The sequence below is a fragment of the Dipodomys spectabilis genome, unplaced genomic scaffold, assembly GCF_019054845.1.
Source record: "Dipodomys spectabilis isolate Male_0828 unplaced genomic scaffold, ASM1905484v1 ptg000089l, whole genome shotgun sequence".
NCBI lineage: Eukaryota > Metazoa > Chordata > Mammalia > Rodentia > Heteromyidae > Dipodomys > Dipodomys spectabilis.
Window position 1 is genome coordinate 18,558,060 of NW_024870766.1, and position 15,651 is coordinate 18,573,710.

Sequence of the window (15,651 nt, forward strand, 5' to 3'; positions counted from 1 at the left end):
GAAAAACTCCAGGCTAAAGCTAAGGCTGACCAGCCCTTTCCATCCTTGCTAAAAAGCAAACAAATATCTCTCCTCCCTCTCAAGCTTCCCAGGTTGGCAGCTTTGCAGTTTATCACAAACTTTGTTGAAGGCCACTGACAAGCTTGAGGCTTATCATCAGCTGTACTGAGTTGCTGTATTAGTCAGGAGTTTATAATAAAAACTCATTTCTATAAAATAGACTACCCCTACCCAAGGTTATGTTTTGACTTCTGTAATCCAAGAGTATGTTTTGACTTTTTGTAACCAAGTATCAATTGTGTCATTAGCATTGATAGTATTGTTCATGCTGACCAAATCAAGATTATGTTTGCCTATGCTCTTGTGTCTCAAGGCTATGCTTTGCTTCTGTAACCTTGCTTGCTTGCTTTGGCAAACATCACCTACGTGAAATCCCTTCCTATAAAAATCCCCCATGAAAAGCAAATGGCTCTTCTCTGTGAGCTGGAGACAGATGCCATGTGGCTAATAAAAGCTTCTAGCCAGATTGACTGAGTGCTGGTAACTCCTTTTGCTGATTGTGGGTTCAAGTCCCACCGGCTCCGGGAAGTTGGGATATTTCAGGGAAGACCAGGCATCCAATAAAAGACGCTTCCATTCCTAATTCCTATACTATATGCTCACCGATGACACTTGTCTTGCTGCTCTCCAAGACAAAGGAACTAGCCTCCAAACATCAATTCTTTCACTGATATTTGCTTCCCAAGAAGAATTATCCCATTGACATTACTGATCAGGGATTTCATAATTCTAACTCGGTAAATCCAAAAACCTGACTTCATGAAAATAACCCAGAAAACAAGATCTGAAGAAGATAGATACACATAACTAAATTCAGAAATAAACGATTCTACAAATTCAAGTATAAATCTACAGACAAGAAGCACAGTAAATTGTGTGAATTAAACCTTAATGTTAGTTTTAGCACCTTGGTACATTTTCTCCCATTAGTAAAATGATCTAGCAAGCTGGTTTGGCCTAAATACTGGTGTTGGCTCTCCAAATTTACAAGTGGAAATCCTAAAGTCATGGATGACTACTATTAGGAAAGTGGGGGGTACTTGGGGTAATCAGGTCATAAAGATAGAATCCTATGAATATGATTTGTTCCCTTATTAAAAAGACACTCCAGAGAGCTCCTTTGCTACTTTTACCTAATAAGGACTCAAGAAACAGGAAATTGGCCCTTATTACTTCCCTGACTCATTATTTTGTAAATAATGGAACAATGTCATGGACTTCATTTGCATTGCATATTGCCTGAGGCTACAAATCTCCACTGCTCTACTCCCCAGCAGAATCTGCAGTTATGAATGAAATGGAATGTTCTACTTGCTATCCCACTCTGCAGCAAGTGCAGGTGCTGGCCTCCTATGTTTTCTAGGTGGATATTGCTGCTTTACTGAAGCTAATGAGCATAGAAGAGACAGACAGACAGATATGACAATTACATTTCTTAATATTCTGAGAAGGTTGCTCTTGTGTCTGAGAATCTTATGTAATAAGTTTCATATAAACTTAAGTTCTGTTACCCAGTAGCATCTGTGTGACTTTTTTTTTTTTAAATTTTGGTACTAAAGTTTGACCTCAGGGACTTGCACTTCTTAGGCAGCTACTCTACTACTGAAGCCACACTCCCAGCTCCGTTTGACATTTAGAAGGCAAAGGCTATACCACTCCTACTTCTGTTGTTTTCTAAGTTTGGTCATGGAAGTATGTAGATTTTTTTTCCATTTGTTTTAACAGGCTTGAATGTCTACATCTAAGCTTTCTGAGAGTAAAAGGCAGAAAAGAGGGAATTGATTTTGTTGATCTGGATCCTATCAGAGGCCAGATGGCTTGGAAGTAATCAACTGTGTGGAAAAATAGTCAAACACACACAGAAGAGTAATACTGGACCAACTTGTCCAACTCTGAAGACTAAAGTAGCTTCCAAATTGCCTAGGTTCACGATGCTTCTCTGTACACACACACACACACACACACACGCACACGCACACGCACACGCACACGCACACGCACACGCACACGCACACACACACACACACACACACACACACACACACACTATGGCTTTTCCTTGAGCTCTCCATATTATAGCCTATAATGAACACCTGTTAACTAAAATTTGCTAAGTAGATAAGTAGATTCTGGGTTGGTTTGTTTTTTTTGGTCGGTCATGGTGCCTGAACTCTGGGCCTGGGTGCTGTCCCCCAGCACTTCAGCTCAAAGCTAGCGCTCTACCACTTGAGCCACAGTGCCACTTCTGGCTTTTTTCTGCTTGTGTGGTGCTGAGAAATGGAACCCAGAGCCTCATGCATTCAAGGCAAGCACTCTACCACTGAGTCAACTTCCCAGCCCAGACTCCGCTGTTTGTAAGCAAACATTAACCAAATGCAAGCATCCTGAGGCACTCATATATATGAATCTCAAATTCAGAAAAGAAGCCCAGATTGAGGCTCAAGTTGAGACTTGAAAATTATCAGCAAATGGGAAGATATAATATCAATGAAAATTATTTAGAGTAAAAAAATTCAGAAAATAGGAAGCACAAACATTAAAGTAGCCAGAAGTTGTTTGGAAATGAAGCGGGGGGGGGGGGGGGGGGGGGGGGTGGGGGGGGAAGCAATGTCATGAAAGGAAAAAAATACAAGAAAAAGAAATCAGGGAATATTTGGGTGCCAAGAAGCTGAATGGATCACCGAAGTGAAAATTCTGAGAGAAGCAAAAAAGATCATCTTTTGAGAAATTTGGTGGTCAATCAGGACATAATTAAATGTAGATTATGAGTAGAAATTAGGAACCAGAATAAATGGGCTACCTGAATGTCAAGAAATGGAGACAGTAAGAGCATTCTTCCAAATCATTTGATGTGAAGTAAAGAGACTAGAATAGCAGCCATGTAAACAATCAGCTAAAGTCTTCAAATGTGGGAGGAACTTGATTATCTTTGTATGCTGCTAAAAGCAGAAAGACTGAAGATTTAGAGAAGCAGAAGACAAAGTTCAGGACTAGCATCTTAAAGATGGCATGAAATTAGACTTTTGTAAGGAAGATAAATGATCAGATGAATTTGCATCTTTGAGAATGAAGCTGTCAGGAAGTTGAATAAAATTCATGTCTCATGGCCTTGATTTTCTTTGCAGGAGTGAGACAATATTATATATGTCAATTTTAAAAAAGGACTGGACTTAAAAGAAGATTTGAAATAGCCATTTGTGAAATGAAAGAGGGATCTGGTCATATTAAAAAGTAATGAGATCCCAGCTGCATTTAAGAACCATAAATTTTAATTATATTAATCTTGCAGTTGTCTGGTTTTTGTTTTGTTTTTAAACAACACTGAATAGCCTTGGCAGGGAAGCAAAAACAGGGATAGATGTTCAATGATCCACAGAGGCCATACTGCTGGGCAGACTTAGTAGAAACACAAGGGTAAAGGAATTTGAGGGTAACATTGAGGGTAGTGGTCCCTTATTTCAGACTTAAATGAGTCAGAAACTTTGGACTTTACGCCTCAGTTATCTACATTTTAAGAAGTCCTTCTAGAAATTTTTAGGCATGCTAACGTTCATGAATCACTAAATAGAACAAATAGCCAGCTCTTAAATCAGTTTAATATAGAACAAGAGTAGACCCAGAAAAGAGGACAGAAATATGGTTGACAGAATAGAAAACTAGTAGTAAAGATAACAGATGTTCTGAATAAAAGATTCATGTTTTACATGAATAAAATAATTATGTGTTATAATCAGAATAGGGGAAAAAACAGGGAAAAAATTAGGACTCTACAACAGTCAAAGAATGAGATAGGAGAGACATGACCAAATGTTAATCATGACAATAAATAGTAATGATAGTGGGAACCAGATCTAAAAGAAGGGGAGAATAAGCCAGGTACTGGCTGCTTACCCCTATAATCCTAGCTACTTAGGCAGCAGAGACAGGCAAAAATAGTGGTTTGAGGCCAGCTCAGGCAAAAAATTCACAAGAATGCATCTGAAATAGTAGATGAGTATGGTGGGGTATACCTGTTATCCAGCTACACAAATTGGGCAGGGACATAGTTCAAGGCAAACTCAGGCAAAAAAAAAAGAAGTTCACAAAACTTCATCTTAACAATGTGATGACTGTGGTGGTATAGTTATCATCCCAGATATGCAGGAAGCCTAAATAAGGAAGATCATGGTCCAGCCAGTCCTGGCAAAAAGGCAAATCCTATTTCAAAAGTTCTCAGGCCTGGATCAAACAGTAGAGTAACTACCTAATAAGCATAAAGCCTTGAGTTCAAACCCCAGAACCACAAAAATATAAGAGAAAAAATTAAGAATGTTAGGGTAATAAACTCATACTCGGAGCAATATGTATGAAACTGTGAATTCAATATATGAAAATACGTTCTTCTGTGACACTGATAACAGGAGGGTTATGAGATTTGAATTAAAGAGAAAATAGTACTGCCTAAGTCTTAGATGAATATATAGGAGAAACAAAGGTGTTAGGAAGTGAAAGCAACCACATTAAGAAAAGAATCACAAATCACAGTTATTTTCCAGTCTAAAATCCCCCAAAAGTGTAATATATATAGGATAGGAGGGTACAAATTCAAACCAAGCAGTCACTCCCTAGGAAAGAAACTATTCTTTCCTATTTAATTCAAATACAGTCTCTTTAAGAGTTTTCTCTCCTACCTTTCAAGGATCTCAAAATGTATTTCTCATTTATAATGTAAAAGGAAAACTTACTTTTAAAGAGTATAAAATTTTTATCCTCATAAAGACAATTTAAAAAAAATTTAAAACATAATTGGCACAAATTTTAAAGAGATGAAACTAACTTCAAGTATTATTAGGTAGGGTAAAGCTTACCTTTGGGGAAAAAGGAGAACTGAGTTTCTAGGAAAGCCTGTAATAATTTTTTTCTGGCTATGGTTTGATTTCATTTTCTATATACATACATTTGTTTACTTTTTATGAAGTAATATATATATATATATATATATATATATATATATAACAAATAATAGTCTATTTCAAAAATTCTAAGGAGGAATCATAAAATAAGCACTTTTCTGATTTAAATAGTACTTAAACACTAACAATATTGTTTAATACTAATAATATTATTTTTGTGCAATAAAAACATACAAGATGAAATTCCTGGCTAAAAATATGAAAAAAATCCTTAATATTGATAATTATATTTAAGTCAAAATATTCAGTATAATACAAATGTAGAAATGACACAATTTCACTTTACTTTTTGAGTTTTATTTTTGTTTTTCTATTTTTTTTTCTTGTATAGAAATCAAACCAAAACTAGAGCCTGCCTTACAAATGCTATATTCCCAATCCCTAATTTGATTTGAATATACCAACACCTTTGGGTTTCTTGTAATTCAGAAAATTGAGCATGGAGAAACAATACCTTAGAAGAAATCACAACTCTTTTTTTTTTTAAGTATGGCACTGGCTAAGGATTCAATTTTCCAGAGCTAGGACCATTAAAGTTTGGATCCAAATAATCTCATTTACTAGCCCTCTTGTCTTTAACAAAATACAATAACAGTAATAACCTTATTGGGTTACTGAAAGGATGTCTTGGACAAAACAGACATACTCCACAGTTATTACTGTCTACATACACATATCACATGAAAATAGATTTCACATTATGTATTAGAAATCTTTGTGCCTACTTTAGAATTAAAATATCAAAATAGTTCAAATAAATTTTCCAATACTTAAGTACATTCTACTTCTCCAATGCAATTTCAGATATAGCTCTTCAGTGATATAATATAGTCACATATAACTGTATTTTTTAAAAAGATAGTCATTTGTATCCGTGTTTAAAATTAAAAAATTGATTTCTTTTTTTAGTTACCTGAGTCTCCACACCTTGTTCGAGCAGACGCTTAGCCTGATTTTCCACTTCGAGTCGAGCTCTTGCAATGAAAAGTAGATCATTTTCTATTACTTCTATTCCAGAAAGATCTATTCCTTGAGATAGATAATCTATTTAAAAAAAAGATTTTATTATTCAATACTAAATAAATATCAAGGTATCAAAGTATCTTGTGTTCTTTAAATATCAGCTTCTTCAAAAGTAGTACAGATTTGCTACTGAACACAGTTCCTTTTAAAATCTGTATTCTTAAGAAATCGTTTTCAGGGGCTGGGAAGGTGGCTCAGTGGTAGAGTGCTTGCCTTGCATGCATGAGGCCCTGGGTTTGATTCCTCAGCACCACATAAGCAAAAAGAAAAAAGCCGGAAATGGCGCTGTGGCTCAAGTGGTAGAGTGCTAGCCTTGAGCTAAAGAGCTGAGGGACAGCACCCAGGCCCAGAGTTCAGGCCCCACGACCAGACCCCCCCCCCCACCCCCCCAAAAAAAGAAATCTTTTCCAGAAAATTTTTCTCTTAATAACTTTACCTTGAAGCTAGATAGCCCAAATAAGATATGGTTGGTAAAGCAATGATGGAAATTATTATTATGGTTATTTCAAAGCAGTGTCAATAAACAACAACAACAAAAAAAAAGTGTTCAATTTAGACCAGGCACCAGTAGCTCACGCCTGTAATCCTATCTATTCAGGAAGTTGAGGTCTGATGATCATGGTTTGAAACCAGTCTGGGCACAAAGTCCATGAGATTCAGAAGTAAGACAGTTGTTAAAGTGGTAAAGCTCTAGTCTTCAACAACAACAAAAAAAGGAAAGGGAGAGTGCCCAGATCCTGAGTTCAAGCCATAGGACATGCATGTGTGTGCAAGCATGTGTGCCTGCACGTGCACGTATACACACACACACACATACATCAAATTTAAATAAATTTGTAGCAAGGGGGTAAACTCAAAGGGAAGGAATCCACTGAAGAGAAGAAGGGAGTTAGAATACAGTCATAAGGGGCTGGAAAGGTGGCTCAGTGGTAGAGTACTTGCCTTGCATGCATGAGGCCCTGGATTCGATTCCTCAGCACCACATAAGCAGAAAAAGCCAGAAGTGGTGCTGTGGCTCAAGTGGTACAACACTAGCCTTAAGCTGAAGATCTGAGGGACAGTGCCCAAGCCCTGAGTTCAAGCCCCACAACCGACAAAAAAAAAAAAAAAAGGAAAAAAAGAATGCAATCATAATATTCTGTGTGTGTGTGTGTGTGTGTGTGTGTGTGTATGTATGTGTGTGTATGAAACTAGGAAAATTGAGGGGTTGAAGCTGTGGCTGGCTCAATTGGTAGAGTGCTAGCCAATGAGTAAAAACATTAGGTACCAAGTTTGAGTCCCAGTCTCAGACCAAAAATGGGTGGGATTGGGCATTGTTGGGTGAGATAGAAAATGAGACTGATTAAGATGCATTGTAGTCATAAACGGACTTTCTATAGTTGTACAAAGAAGTTCCTATTCTACAAAACAATATATGAGTACAAAGTATCTGATAACATTGTCCCCCAATGCTCCAAACCCATCCCTTCTCCCACTTTTCTTTTCTTTTTATTAAATTGAGATTAGGTGATTACATAAATTTCACATATTTCACAGTATTGTGGAATAGTGATATTTAGTTAAAGTTACAAACACATTTTAATCTTCACAAGGCAAACTGTCATGAGCTTTGACAATACAATTATTTCTCCCACATCAAGTGATATTTACATTTCTTTCCTTGTGCTTAGTATAAACTGTTCCCTCTTTCCCTCTCATTCAGTTGTAACTCTTTTGTACAACTACTTAAAGATAATAAAATTACAATAATAATTTTTAAAAAGAGTACAAGACCTGAGTTCAAGCCCCAGTATCTGAGCACATGTGCACGTGAACAGACATGCACACATACATACACACACAAAATCAAATTTATCCAGACAGAAAATGATTTCATTTTTCAGTTAATAGAATAACAAATGGATTTTCACGATATCCTCTAATTGGAACTATTTCTTAATATTCAGTCTTATTTAGCCCTAGCATTTATATATATCATAGTTTATTTAAGTTTGGTTACAACATACTACCTAGGTCAAACTACATTAAAACATCCAACTCAAAGTTAACTAACCAACCAGTAGCACTCAAATATGTACAGACTGAACCTTACAGAGTTAGATCTACATTAAATTTGAGGACAAGGGAAACAAACGATACAAAGGGTAGTTATATAGTCGTTACTGATAGCTATGCTTCTTCCACAATCATTTCTTTGCAAATAGGCCTTAAGACTTATCCTAGAGGAAAGACTACTGAAAAGGCTGTTAAATCTCTGGCTTACACAGTGCCTCAGAGACGACTTAGTCTGTCATAGTCACATAGTCTCTTGACAGACTCTATAAGCTTCCGTACTTTTCATTTATAAAACAGTGATTAGAATATGTACTCAAATTATTAAAGGAAAATAATTTCTTAACTTTAAAGAAATGAACTACAGACTTAAGAACTTACTAGTGAAAAACAGTAAAAAAATAATGTTAAAAAGGAGGGGATATTTATAGTAAGTGAAACAGATTAAAGGATTAGCATGAAAATATATAAACATAGTTTCCACTGGGTAAATAACAGGCATTAAATTAACTCCATCTAAGAGAACAATCACAAGTCAATGTGTGGAAATCTGTTAAAGTTCTCTCATAGCTACTGAAATTATCTTTATATAAAATAAAACAGTAAACATTCATTCAAACACCTTTAAAAATCTTTAAAAACACTTGTAATTTTCTTCCTTGGAACTGGGGATCAAACTCAGGGCCTTGAGCATGCTAGGCATGCTCCCACTGAGCTATATTCCCAGCCTCCAGAATATCTCTCAACTAGAAATTTATTCCTGCTTTCACAGAAAACAGGTACATCCTTTCAGAAGATGAATTAAATAAATGTTGAATTAGAAAAAGGGTGATTATATGACTGGAGAAAAGTCACATAACCTTTCTAAAAGTGACAATTAAAATAACTACATTAAAATAAAGCACAGTTTCATGGACAAATGATATGCATAAAAATGTTTTCAAAATATACTTAAAAGCTACATAAAAGTAAGCTACTATTTTTATAATAGGGTGTTAGTTGCTAATTCCTGACTTTCTAATACGGGTAGGGTGGAAAAAAAATCTTGAAGAACAGATGACCATAGGTGAATATTTGTACATTTCCAAGCAGTCCACACATGAACTATGCTCAGAATAACCTCAGACTCTTCTGGCTAAATCTTTCTATTTCAAATCTAACACACTTGTCAAGGCATGCCTAACTTTCCTGTTCTTCAAAGCTTCAGGGAGATTTAGTATCCAAAGCTGGGCCCCACTGTCTCATGCCTATAATCCTAGTTACATAGGAGGCTGAGATCTGAGGATCTCTCTCTCTCTCTCTCTCTCTCTCTCTCTCACACACACACACACACACACACACACACACACACACACATACACCCCACACAGAGCTTCACTTTAAAAACAGGGTAATTTCAAATGTAATTAAGATGAAGCTCCTAATCCAATATGACTGTTATTCTTATGAAAATAGGAAATTTAGCCTGGTACCCCTTGCTCATACCTGTAATCCTAGATACTAAGGGGGCTGACACCTCAGGATCACAGTTTGGTCAAAAAAGTAGACAAGACTCTTATTTCTAATCAACCAGCAAAAAACCAGAAGGGTACCTGTGTTTCAAATGGTATAGTGGTTAGCCTGGAGCATAAAAGCTTAGGGATAGTATCCAGGCCCTGAATTCAAGGAAATTTGAACAGAGACACCACACACGGACAATGCTATATGACTGTAATAAAGAGATTCATGTTTCTACAGGCCACAGAAGTGAAGACTGTCAGCAAACCATAAGAAACTGGGAGAGGCATGGAACAGATTCCTTCCAAGGCCTCAGAAGAAAACAAACCTACTGACATCTTGAATCTGGAGTTCTATTCTTAAAAATGTATAGACAATAAAATATGCAATTTTCTGCCACCCAGTGTGTGATATTTATTTACATCAGCCTGATAAAACTAATACTACATGTTTTACATTATATCACTATAAGAACCTAATATTCACAATGCTTCAGTGAGGTATTTCTATCTGCTTGACTTTTTTCTTTCTTTCTTTTTTTTTTTTTGGTGGTTTATGGGGCTTGACTTCTGGGCCTGGGTGTTGTCATTCAGCTAGGGCTCTACCACTTGAGCCACCAGCCACTCTGGCTTTCTGGTGGTTGATTGGAGATAAGAGTCTCACAGACTTTTCTGCCCAGGCTGGCTTTAAAGCTCAATCCTCAGATCTCAGCCTCCTCAGTAGCTAGGATAACAGGCGTGAGCCACCAGCACCCAACTAATCTGCTTGACTTATAATGAAACTGAGGTACAGGGCAGTTAATTGATTCACTCCAGTTTCCAATTATTAAATGGTAAGGGCAGGATCTGGAACCAGACATGGTTTTAGTTCAGGCTCTTGCTACAACAGAGTCATGTAAACTGGATAATTTATTGCCAACAAAAATTTATTTCTCACCTTTCTGCAAGCTAGACCTCCAAGATCAAGGTATCAGCATGCCAAGCTGGTTTGTGGTTTGTAGCTCTGACAGATTTACAGGCTTTTGCCTCACAAAGCAGAAAGAAGGCAAAATAAATATGGGGTGCAGCTTTTATCTCCCAAAATAGTATTACAGCTATTCAATGTCAGTATTTGATTCTCTAGCTACCTCAAACTTTGTTCTCTTTACACACTCTAAAATGTTTTAGTAAATCCTTTCTAAATCTAAAGCAGCTGTAGATTTGATTGACCTTGTCTAGGAACCCTGACTGATAGATAAGGAAATTTATTAGTGAGGAAATGGAATGTTAAGGAAATCTCAACTACTTACAGAAAGCATGGTCATGGACTTTAAAATATCATACATTCTGAGTTTTCCACTGTATCAGTGAGAAGCCAGCCTAACAAGCCATAAAAATGTTTTTCTCTGCCATTAAAGTACACTCATCTCTTCTGATCATAAATGCTTTATAGGTTCTCTACCAAAGGCAGGTTATATATAAACCATGGGGAGTCCTATGGAGGCATGAAGGTAGCCAGGCAAGGAGAATGATTGGAGATTCCAAACTACAATGGCTTTCAAGTTGAGGTTTGACAAAAGTTACCATGATCCTTGATGATTCCTTCTCTCTCTTATCTTTCATTGTTCTTCATTAAATTTCTTTCATGTTACCTCCTAGTAAACTCTGCACTCAGGTTATCATTATTAATTTTTTAGGAGAACTCATTTATGTCAGTGGGCCAAAGTCTAAACCTTAACTTATTTCACTACTTGGGAGCAACATACATTTGAAAACAAAATACACTCAATTATAACAGGTTCGATTTTGTCCTCTTAACCCTTAGTACCCCTATATGTAGTTCAGATAAATGAGGTCATCCTAGATTAGGGTGGACAACGATCCAATGACCTAAATTCTTATAAAATGAAGAAAATTTACACAAAGAAAACACTAAATAAAGATACAAAGACTCGTCAAGAAGAAAGTCATGTGAGAAGACCCAAGTAGAGATGGAATAATTTGTCTGAAAGTGAAGGAATACCAAAAATATACCCAAGTTACCAAAACTTAGAATAAGGAGAGCATTATTCTGGCTAATACCAGAGTTTCAGACTTCTAGTCTCTTGAACTGAATGAAAATTAGTTTCTGTTGTTTTTTAAGGCACTCAGTTTGTAGTAACATGTCACAATAGCCATAGTAAAGTAAAACATAACTTCACTTGAGGCCCTAATTTAGTACTTAACCTATAGACTAGATGATACTTGAGAATTAAAGTCAATGAAAGTTCTGCAAGCAGAGTAGCTACAAGATGAGCCATTTAGTCCTCTGTACAACAACCACTGGCACATTACCAGTAAGTTCCCTCTGCCATCTTGTTTATAGTTCCTTAAAACTCATTGCAGACTTCTAACCTCCAAAATTGTTTAAGGATAAATTCACATTGTTTTCAGCCACCAAATTGGTGGTAATTTGTTTACAGCTATCCAAGTACACTAATATACTAATAAACTAATATACTAGATATTAATATAAAATACTAACATAATAAATGAATATATTATAATATATTAAACTACATATAATATACTAATATATTATATAACAAGTTATTAATGTATAATATATACAACATAAACATATATGTATTATATAGTATATATCACAATATATACTATACACTATATAATAATATAATGTATTGTGTAAAGTTGTTTCTTTTTTCTTTTTTTTTTTAAATTTTTCCTTTTGTTTATCCCCTGTTGTCACTGTTTTTGATTATGGTACCCAGTGTCTTCTATATACTTTTACCTGACTTGGAGAAGGGAAGGGGAATAACAAAATGGTGAGACAAGGACAAAAAGGAGGGAGGGAGTAACAATGTTCAATAAGAAATGTACTGATGGGCTGGGAAGGTGGCTCAGTGGTAGAGCGCTTGCCTTGCAAGCCTGAGGCCCTGGGTTCGATTCCTCAGCACCATATAAGCAAAAAAGAAAAAAGCCGGAAAGTGGCGCTGTGGCTCAAGTGGTAGAGTGCTAGCCTTGAGCTGAAGAGCTGAGGGACAGCGCCCAGGCCCAGAGTTCAGGCCCCACAACCAGATCCAAAAAAAAAAAAAAAGAAATGTACTGATTACCTTACTTACATGACTGTAACCACCTCTGACATCATCCTTACAATCAAATCAAATTAAATTAAAAAAAAGAATTCCTCAGATAACAGCATGTTCATTAACTTTCAATACAGAAAAATCATCAACAAGAAAATTTCAGGGGACAAAACAACAGTGTGCTATGAAAGTAACTGCTTTATAGTAAATTGAGTTGAAAAGTTAAACATGAAAAGAAACTTAAAATGGAATTCAAGCTGATCAAATAGGTCATACAATTCAAGATGGTTTGAACTAATGCAGTTTAAAAAAATGTTCATAAGATAAAAACACTTAATCCTTTCAAGGACATACTCTTAGAAAACAAATATAAGTACATGAGTATAATCCAGAAAGTCAATATAATACTACATAAATACAAAGATATAAGTTTCAGTAAGCATTCCAGCCTAAGAATATCCTTAATAAAAAGAATCAACTGGTCTGGTATGAATAGTTGTCTCTTCATGTAAATATTACTTTCCACCTAAGCCATTAAGAAGAGAAATGGAGACTTCTAAAATCATAATATATTTATAATACATATACTCTAACATGTACTTTAAAAAAATGTAAGGATGACATTTTTTTCCTGGTTTGTTTTTATGTTGCTTTGCTACTATTGTTTATTTTTATTTATTTATTTGTTTTTGGGTCCGGTCGTGGGGCCTGAACTCTGGGCCTGGGCACTGTCTCTCAGCTCTTCAGCTCAAGGCTAGCGCTTACCACTTGAGCCACAGCGCCACTTCCGGCTTTTTTCTTTTTGCTTATGTGGTGCTGAGGAATCGAACCCAGGGCCTCATGCATGCAAGGCAAGCAAGCTCTCTATCACTGAGCCACCTTCCCAGCCCTGTTGTTTATTTTTTTGAGACAGAGGTCTCACTAAATTGCCAGCCTCACTTCAAATGATCAATTCTCCTGCACAAGACTAGAGCTACTAAGCTCAGTCGTAAAATACTTTAGTACATATGACACATTAGATTTAATTGCCAGAATCACCCATATGCACACACACATACAATTATCCACGTGGGTGCACATGCATATGTATGTATGGTTGTGCCATTTTTCCATTAAAAAAATACTTTAAAAATAAAAGCCTTCTTAGCCAGGCGTCAGTGGTTCATATCTGTAATCCTAGCTACTGAGAGGCTGAAATCTGAGGATCATGGTTCAATGTAAGTGTAGGTGAGAAAGTTCATAAAATTCTTATCTCCAATTAACCACCAAGAAGCCAAAAGTAGAGATGTGGTTCAAGTGGTAGAGCACAAAAGCTCAGGGACAGCGCCCAGGCCCTGGTGCAAGCTTGAGGACGGGCACAAAATATAAACAAATTAATTTAAAAAAATAAAAGCCTTCTTTTCTTCTATTTAGCATAGCACATACGGTCCTAGCTGCGATAATTGGGCAAAAACAATAAATAAAAGGAATTCAAATAGAAAAGAAAGAAGTAAAATCATCTCTGCTCACAGATTTATGATTTTATATGAAGCAAACTCCATACATACAAAAAAATCCCTAAAAATAAAAAAATTGTAGGACGCAAAATCAATACACAAAATTTAGTTGTAATTCTATACACTAACAATGAACAACCCAAAAAAGAAACTAGAAAAAAATTCCATTTATAGTAATATAAAAATTAATAAACCAGGGCTGGGAAGGTGGCTCAGTGGTAGAGCGCTTGCCTTGCATGCATGAGGTCCTGGGTTCGATTCCTCAGCACCACATAAGCATAAAGAAAAAAAAGCCGGAAGTGGTGCTGTGGCTCAAGTGGTAGAGCACTAGCCTTGAGCTGAAGAGCTGAGGGACAGCGCCCAGGCCCAGAGTTCAGGCCCCACGACTGGACAAAAAAAAAAAAAAAAATTAATAAACCAGGGTCCTATTATCTCAAGCTCAGGACTTAAGATGTTAAGAAAGGAGTATTATGAGTTCTAGGCCAGCCTTGGCTAATGTGAAACATTCTTTCTCTTTCAAAAAAAAAAAAAAGACAGGAATTAAGGAATAGTATAAACTGAGGTAAATTTGACCAAAGTATACTATATGTATGTAAATATCACAATAAAACTCCTTTTGTCTAATTACGATAATAAAAATTAAAAGAGAAGCCAGGCATCCGTGGCTCACGCCTGTAATCCTAACTACTCAGGAGGCTGAAATCTGAGGACTGAGGTTCAAAGACAGCCTGGGCAGGAAAGTCCAAGAAACTCTAATCTCCAACCAATCACCAGAAAACCGTAAGTAGCACTGTGGCTCAAGTGGTAGAGCGATAGCCTTGAGTTGAAGAGCTGAGGGACAGGGCCCAGGCCCAGAGTTCAAACCCCACAACTGATGGGAAAAAAAACATTAAAAGAGAAAACAAATCAAATAATAAGAAAAAGAAGATGAGACTTAGGAGTAAACAATCCAAAAAGCAAAAGTCCTATACTGTGAATACTGCAAAACATGGCTGACAGAAATTAAGAATGACTGTAAATGCAAACAGATATTCTGTTTACATGCTGGAAGACTTAACCTTTTTATATTAATATATATTTTTTGTTGTAAAGGCACTGTACAGAGGGGTTACAGTTACATGACTAAGGTAATGAGTACATTTCCTATCAAGCACTATTACCCCCTCCTTTGTTTTTCCTCTACCATCCCTTCTTTCCCCACCTCCCCAGCTTCTCAACCTCTCCCCCCAAGTTGTAAAGTTCATTTTCAACATAGTGTCTTGTACATCTCATTGTTACAATGGGTCAACCTGTATCCTTATTTCAGCATTAACATTTTTCAAATGCCCATTTTTAAATCATCCAAAATGACCTACAGAATAATACAATTCCTTTAGAGATCCTAATAAAATATTTTATAGATAGAAAAATTTATTTTAAAATTCATATAGATTCAAAGAACTCTGTATAGACAAAGAAACTAGAAAAAGAATAAAGATGAATATCTTACACTCTGACTTCAAACATA

The 15,651-nt window shown here is 36.2% G+C and overlaps 1 protein-coding gene across 1 annotated transcript in view; it reads right to left on the reverse strand.

The window, feature by feature from the left end:
- Cog5 (component of oligomeric golgi complex 5) overlaps window positions 1–15,651 on the reverse strand; it is a 215,595-nt gene that overhangs the window by 120,264 nt on the left and 79,680 nt on the right. Inside the window, exon 7 of the mRNA XM_042684597.1 lies at window positions 5,926–6,056. Coding sequence (XP_042540531.1) covers window positions 5,926–6,056 — 131 coding nt within the window. The remainder of the gene's footprint in view (window positions 1–5,925; window positions 6,057–15,651) is intronic.